At 31.2% G+C, this 8,743-nt stretch overlaps 1 protein-coding gene across 1 annotated transcript; it reads left to right on the top strand.

Moving 5' to 3' along the window:
• The first annotated feature begins 6,569 nt into the window (after window positions 1–6,569).
• LOC143220286 (STING ER exit protein-like) lies at window positions 6,570–7,803 on the top strand. Its single transcript, XM_076445953.1, is given in 5 exon segments — window positions 6,570–6,690; window positions 6,783–6,806; window positions 6,809–6,938; window positions 7,091–7,319; window positions 7,657–7,803. Coding segments are annotated over 5 exon segments (651 nt in total).
• The last annotated feature ends 940 nt before the right edge of the window (window positions 7,804–8,743 follow it).

Here is an 8,743-nt window from a genome sequence, read left to right as displayed (position 1 = left end):
GTCGAGGTAAGGAACGGTGCATACACATAGTATATAGACGTTTTCTTCCGTTTATTTTCCAGGCTGGTATACAAGAGCAATGGTGGCACAGCTGCAAGGTGAAGCGTACCAAGACGATGATCGTAAATACGCTTCACGCCGTGTTCGACTTAATGCTCGATTCAGCTGTAATTGCGACTACGATTGCTTCTGGTTCGATCGACGCTTCCTCGTCGCAGAAATGGTAATTTGCCGACATTTAGAGGCAAGATATTTCATTCCCATACGAGGAATAATCGTTCCAATTCACTTTGCAAACTGTGCGTTCTTCTACGCACTTTTTCTTTTGTTTTTCTTTTTATATCAGATTATCACCACGAATTTGAAATGCTATACAGTATTAAGTGTCGTAAGCAAGAATTTTTGGCACGAATTACTTTGTTTTTTTTTAATGCTTCTATATATTTACAGGGAAAATAAATGGGAGAAGATACATAACGAATGCTGACACTTTCATTATTTCAATCTTAACTTTATCTTGAAATTACCATAAAAGTACATTATGCCAGTATTTATAACGTTTATGTATATACTTTTCTTCTAAACGAATGATTTTCTTACGTTCTTTTTTCAATTACAGTATTTCAAATGCAAACGCTATAGATAACATTGATAGTTTAATACATCTTCTGATCTGTGCTCGATAGCGTGCTTTCTTCATCTCCGTGATCGATATTTTAAACAAGTTTAGCCGATGCCAATGAATCATCGATCGAAGGACAACTCGATATTCAGACCGCGTCACCGATAGTTTAATAAAACTTTTCTACGTATCGTTTGCTGCAACTTCGGTGCCATAAGTACAAACAATGAGTAACCCCCGATGGGAAATAGCTATTCGTTTTATGAGCTGTTAGATAATTTATAACTGGCGGCGTTGCAACTTCTTGGGGTATAAAGAACATTCACAGAAGTGTGTAAATCTTGTCTTATAAATGTGAAGAACAAATTTTCTTATAAAGCAGGTTTCGAGAGAACAGAGTTCATAACACTATTGATCAATCTCTTAAGATGTTTGAAGATTTAAAAATAGTATAACTGTTGTATAAAGTATTTAGATGAACCTTATTTTTTTTATATAAATTTATTTTGCCTTTTAACGATATTTATGAAATGTAATATGAAAAATACAGCTATCACAATCGCTACGGTATTTACGATTCGTTTAATTATTAAAATCATAGTGCTAAAATATATCATAAATTATATTACTGACAAAAATATGCAATCTGCAACAACGGCGATTTAAACTGTAATTATTACTTTCACTTTTACTGGAATAAAGCGATTCAGTGTGTTTCAATTGAATATCAGAAAGCTTGAAAACTTCCTCGATTAAATTCCACTTTCATTAATTATATCTCAAAGATAAATATTCAAAATAAATCGTTGCTTTCCTTTCGTTTATTTCATCCCACGAACGTTAAGTTCCAAGGTTGTTTGATAAAATTTGATTTTAGAAACTCCTCGATGGTTCTGTTTCCATAACATAAATTCAACTTCTATTTTTAGAAAAGCTATTTTAACAACTAATATCTAATATTTTATTTGTAAATATCGAATAAAGAATATTCAGCTTATTTAATAATTCGAATTTATTTCTATGTGATCAATTTATTTTTATTATCTAGTTTTTCTATAATAACTTTCTTAGAAACTTTATCTCGCAACAAAAATTATCCAATAATTCATTGTTCTAACTAGAATAAGTGTCTTAAAAAGTGTCACCTAACTTTTACATTTCAATTCTGTTACTTTTAGTCCTTGAAGAAATTTTGTCTACTCATAAATTTTCATTGCACATGAAGATCAATAAAAAAAAAAAAGAAACAACCATATACCCGCGTTAATATCAATGCCAATAAATATACTAAATTGAAGAGATTTATATTTCATACAAATTGGTTGCTTTTACGAATCATTATTGCTTTCACAAACAATTTTTCGTCCTCAATTACAACATATTCAACTCAACATATGTACTTTATAGCGATGAATTCTCAGATTGTTATTTATCGTTTAACACTCTCCTGATTCTCTCCTGATTAGATTTTTATTGCCTACGATGTTATACGCAGTCTGTTATATACAATCTTCGCAAAGAAATCTGTTTCTAAGCTGAAAACTTTAAATCCCTGAAGTACAATATTTCATTTGATCTTAGAAAGTAATTATTTAATCTACTTACTTTTTTTAGAAAAAATTTATATTTTTATCGCTTATAGGTTCGTTAATATAATTTATCGAATATAAAATTCAATCGATTCGTGAAAAAAACAATATTCGAAATATTTCACCTGTATGTTATATTTTAAATAGCGAAAGCAAATTTTTTTTCCCTAACGAGCACACTCGTCATTGAACGAAAGATTGTTACCTTTCTATGACGAGTATACTCGCGATATAAACATCAGAAGCTGTAATACATATTGTACATAAATTAATATAAACGTTCGTTCGTTAAAATGCCGCGAGATTTAAATTACAAAATCAAAATGGACATCGCGTGTGTACGCTATGGAATATACGCTACTGGTATCCGAAAGGCGCATGCGCGTGCGCGTGTGTTTAGTTTCGACAAATCGCGAAGAAAGTTTGGATAAAATATCGTAATGAAAGAGGGCTGCAGGTTCGTTGCGTATTCCCTAAAGAGGAGCGAGTCCGGGCGCGGTTTACGACGAGGTTTGAATTTTGTCGACCACGCGAAAAAGGACAAAGGCCAGGCTTTTATCTGTGACAAAGCGGTACGCACGGCCCACACACGCCACTGCTTAGACTACCTACGTTACACAACGAGAAAAATTGTTTGCACGAACGTGCGGACGCGCATGCGAATTCATACACTGCACGCATCCCGTCTTATAAGGACTGCGCGAACATTTCTTCCCAGAACAACCCTCATCTTACATAAACTCAATCTTACAAACGAAGTTCGATCGCAACGATATCGATGCTAACCAAGTACATCTATCATTTTCGACGATCATTACAAATTCATTACAAATCAGTACAAATTGTGTTCTCCGTTGGTTCGTGTTTGAAAATGTTAAAGGAGATAGTTTGTTAACCCTTTGCACTCGATGATCCTTTCGTTGTAGAAAAATGGTAATTCGAAGACTTTCTGTCATTAAGTCGACGATATTTTTAGAATAGTGAATAAAGTATTGTATAGTAATTAAGACGTAGAATTATTTTACTTCGACATTCGTTGGGTAAATTTAAAATTGATATATTAATTAACATCGACGTTTAGAATCTGATTAAATAGCGATTGAAACTCGCCTCTCGAGTGTAAAGGGTTAAAAACTGTGATGCAGCTAGAACTTTCACGCCCTTGTGATAGAAAAATATTGCAAAAATTAGATATGATTGCTTCTCACCGATCGTCGTCGATTACAAATTAATCACAAATTAATTATTAATCGAGAAAGAAAATAATAAAAATAAAAAAGAATAGAATGGTGTCACGCGAAAAATGTCGGCCGAAGTGAATCGCCATCTCGTAGCTACGCTAGTAATTAAAAGATATATTTCAATTAACAATTGACTTGTATAAATTCGTTCCAATACGAGGATAAGCTAATAAATATTATACGAGGAGGATATACAGGAGAATATTTTGAAATGTCAATCATAATGGAAACGAGGAATTGCATAATCCGTACAATTATTAGCAAACAGTTGCAACTGCTATTTTATGAGAAACACGAAGCGTAGTATACTGCGCTATGGGATGAAAGATAAAACCAAGGCCTGTTTAGTTAGCTTAGCTTAGCTAAACAGGAGTTCTTTCACTCTTACCGCTGTCCTTCGAGGACAGTCAATACCGATAGATCGAGTGTCTCGATCATCGTGCGCAAGACGTGTGAATGCACTTTGTTGTACAAATAAATAAATATACCTCTACCCCGAAGTGTACTCGTACGAATTAATAGAAACCAGCTCGATGGTATTCGTATAACCGATTATGTATAGAGATATTTAAAAAAAAAAAAAAGATATTGGTATTATTCGAATTAAATTAGTTTAAGCAGAACATCCAGCCTGACACAGAAGCCTTTTTTCAGTCATGAATAAAGTCCATTATGTAAGGTGAAATCAGATTTAACGGCTATTTTTTCACTTACAGAAAATTTCCTCGCTTGTCGTGAATTACTATAAAAATTTGACAAAAGCGTAATTTAAATAATTATTAAACGGTAACTTTCTTTTCTTCGATACGGAAAACAGTTGTGAGTTATAACATAAAAAAATTTAAACGTTACTTTACTTCGATTTCGAAAAACGTCGCGTGTCTGGATATTCGGTATCAATATTATGATGAAATGGCAAGAGGAAAGGTTCAAAACTTCCATGACAGATACACACGGAAATGATTGCTCGTAACTACGACATGGCTGACTTGTCGTCAGCTGATAGATAAGCAATTACGAGATTTCCGACGCGAGTTGATGTTTATCATAATCTAAAGTGTTCGTGATAATTTGACTAGCTTCGTTGCGTAGATATAAAATATCAAATGGTTATTCCATGAATTTTACTCCTGTGCTCCGAAAACTCTCGAATCGTGTCGTTGAGTACGTATTACGTACAGCAATAAGTTCTGTTTAGATGCGTTATAAAATAGCGAAGAAAAGCCGCATTTGAATCAACGAATATTATTACTTACAATCGAACGTTTCGCGAGATACTGGAAACGAATCACGAGAATTCAATGTCTCGCAAAATTTTTACGTATTAATTTGTATTATATATCATACATATATCTTTTGTATTTATTCTCCTTCTTCGTTTCCCTTCTCTGTTACAATACAAAAGGTTGGTTCTGCAAATTCGATACTGGCATAGTAAGATATCGAATTGCGGGAAGGAAACCGGTGGAAACAATTCGGCTATTTATTTCTAACAAGTTAGAAAAGTGTAGAACGGCATGGAGTACCGAGCCGAAGGGGGCGCGGTCGTAAATCTCATGTAAAACGAGGGAAAAAAGTGTAAGTACGTGCAGGCTACTGCAGGAATGCAGAGAGAAAGAGAGAAAGGGGAGAGATAGCGAGAAAGAGTGTCGTGTGAGTCTTTTGTGTATACGAGCATGCGTGTATACGTACATGTGTATGTATACGAAGGGCCGCTCTGCGTGCACCGCCAATCAAATGTAGAGTCACTGCACTTTTTTTCTCAGCCTTTTTCTACTTTTTGCTCACATTACCGCGCGCGTATGCTCTTGCGATTACAGTTCGATTATACACCATATCGCGCCGATTTCTCACTATTCACATTATATCGTTTTACTGGCGGACGTCGCGCGATTTCATTGTCTACCCGATATTGGCATCTTGCGTTTGCTTCGACTGGCTTCCTTCGACTGCGCGTCAAACACCGTACTGCGACCTAACACGGAGTCTGGTCGAGTGAAATTCACAACCGCAGGAGGAAATGGAAAATCTCAGATCATCCAGAATGATACCTAATTTTCGCCACCAGATGACACCGTGCTCACGCGTAACTAGCACCATCTCGCGGTTTCAATCCAAGTAACATCATTTTAATAATACCTTTTCTTATTCTTTGCAATGTTTATCTCTTACTATTCATTTCTTTCCTCGGATATTTTTTATATCTCGTTTAACACGTTTTTACGCGTGTTTCATTAAATTAAAAACATACTATTGAACATCGCAATGCTAATGTTAGGACAAAATAAATATTCAATACGATAATTTTAAAGCTATCGATTCTAAGCCGTCTTGATATTACTAATCACTTTTGATTAGAATTTTTTATAAATAAACTGATGGATGAAACTTTCAATGACCGTGTTCAGGTTTTACGTTTGTATAGTATATTGTTTTCTGAGAAATTTGAATAAAAGTTAAAGGTATAATATTGCGATATAATTTTCTATTATTGAAAGTTGTTATATTTTTTATAATCCTCAGTAATGTGGCCGAACATTCTACCATTAATTGATTAATAAATGCAATTTTTCGTAAAAGCTTTTATTTTAAGAATCACGTCACTTGTATATAATTTTCGTTTTCTTGTACAAATAATAGGTACACTGTATTACTCGTATATCACGATCGAAAATTAAAAATTGATTCTTTTTGTTACAATAGGAGTGAATAAGTAATAAAACATTTTTTACATTAACGTTATAACATTCGAAATTCTGTATCCTGTTCTGTATCTTATTTGTAAATGTATGATTAAATTTAATTTTATTTGCAACCACTTGTAATCTTGTTCTATGCTGAATCGATAATATTGAAAGTGACACTAAAATGATAATAAAACTAAAGCTTTCCAAAACATAGGACGAAGATACATTGGATGTTTGTTTTCATATTTCATCTGTGTTTTTATTGTATTAGTTTTAGTTCAAATCGTCAATTGCGTTGCAATTATGGTTTTCCCTGTATTAATAATATTTAAACTGATACAGGAAAATTAAGATTTTTAAACTGTCAAACTGTCATTATGAAAACAAAATATTATTAACCTATAATTTGACTATATAATTTAAAGTAAAAATGCCGAAAGTTGTTTCAAGAAGTATAATATGTTCCGATACGAAAGATCAAGAAGAATATAGCGAAGAAAAACCACTACATATTTATTATTGCTTATGTGGGCAAATGACATTGATTTTAGGTTAGATTTATTTCATTTATTAATCATATTATTTTTTACTTTGTAGAGAATTATGAATAAAGGTACACAAATATTTTTACATGTTATTACAGATTGTGCCATAGAAAAATTACCTTTGAGAAAAGAGATGGAGCACGAGTTATCGATGGAAGTAAACATGCCCACAAGATGACTTGTGAGCAAGATGAAATTGTATATTTAAAACGTTCTGAAGGAATAGAAAAACAATATCGTCAAAAATGTAAAAAGTATATATTTTGTTTTATATTTAAATGAATTTTTATTATTTTTTAAACGTTTAAAAATAATTTAAAAAATTGAAGAGTTAAATTTATATCTTTGTTATATATAATTTTTGTAAATTGTCGTAGTAATTTAATTTATGTGAATACTTTTACAGATGTGGTCTTTTTCTTTACTATAAACACGATCAAGCAACAAATATCGTATTTATTGTAAAAGGTGCAGTAATTAAAAGTTCTGGTGAAGGTCCAATGACAGATATATATAATCAGGTAGCTATTGAAAAACCAAAGAAAATAATGGTAACAAAGCACACAAAAAATATGGGAAAATTCAGTTCTGTTACTGTGTCTACTATTGATGAGGAAGAAGATGAAATTGAGGCGGTAAGTTACTAATTTCTGTGTTATATTTTCAAGCTTTATGTATAAATTTACTTTTTCTAAAATTAAGATAAAATACATTATTATAATTATTTACAAAAAACTACGATTTATCTAAAAAAATTTCTAAATCTTATTAAATAAAATAAAATGAATTATGAAATGCTACACAAAATTACTATGTTAGATACTAATATTATGCATAATAAAAATACAATACTATATTATAAACTTAATATTTAAAGATGAAAAATTCATTTTAAATCTTGTGTAAAATTTGGATCATGATTTAGTAAGGAACATTTTACAACAATTTAAAATGTATATTTTTTATTTGTAGAGAGAAGTAGCTGATTCATATGCTAATAATGCAAGAATAATAGAAAAACAGTTAGAAAGAAAAGGAATGAATAAAAGGAAAGCTATGCCTCCTCCAGAAGCAGATCCAAAAAGAGCAAGACCACGGGGAACATTATTAGATGTATGAAACTTAGTTGCGTATTATTGTCATATATTTAAGGCTAAATACGATTATATGTAAAAAGAAAATAGAATAGAATACTGAAAAAATTTTATAAAAATTGTGCCCTGCCATTTTTATGGCTATATCAAAATTTAAAAAAAATAGATGACTTGAAGAATTAAACCATTCTTTAACATTATATCGAGTTATTTATTAACATTACATAAAAGTAAAATATTTAAAATATATAAATGACTAGATACAAATATTGCATAGAAATGTACATTGCAAAATAGATATAAATTTAATAAATAAATATAATAACTACATATAATTCATTAATAAGGATCATTAGAGGGTAAACGGAGTACTACTTACATTAAGAATTAGTTGGTAAGATGGCAACATTAAATGGTAAGAAATAATTACTTTACATATACACTGCAACTAGTAAAAATTAGTAAATAATTCTACAAAACAATTTTGGATAATATGGCTCTTTAATGTGGAAGAAAGAAAGGTCTATCTAAATATATTGTATAACTGGCCATGATACATCTATGTTCTATGAATATGCAGTGTGTAATATTATGACATATTAATGCGCACATTGGTTGAAAATTGGGTGGGACATTAAGCTGCATTTATGATCGAAAGTGATATTCTTTACCAATATACTAGTTGCATAATATTTTAATTGAATTTAAAAGATACTCAAGATATCCCCAAAACTCGTATTTCCACATTGTTAGAGATCAAGATAAATGGAAAAACGAAATATAGTAATTTTTAACTTAAATATTTCTAGTGCCATATTTCATTTTACAGTTACCTTTAACGTTACAACAAAATCATAGCACTTTACTATATATCTAATAAATGCATTTTAAATATATTTCTTTTGATGATTAATGTCAACTGCAACTTGATTTAAATTAAAATTATATATAACTCTATTTTTACA

The sequence above is a fragment of the Lasioglossum baleicum genome, unplaced genomic scaffold, assembly GCF_051020765.1.
Source record: "Lasioglossum baleicum unplaced genomic scaffold, iyLasBale1 scaffold0625, whole genome shotgun sequence".
NCBI lineage: Eukaryota > Metazoa > Arthropoda > Insecta > Hymenoptera > Halictidae > Lasioglossum > Lasioglossum baleicum.
Note: the sequence above shows the minus strand (reverse complement) of the source record. Positions and strands in the feature narration are given on the sequence as shown.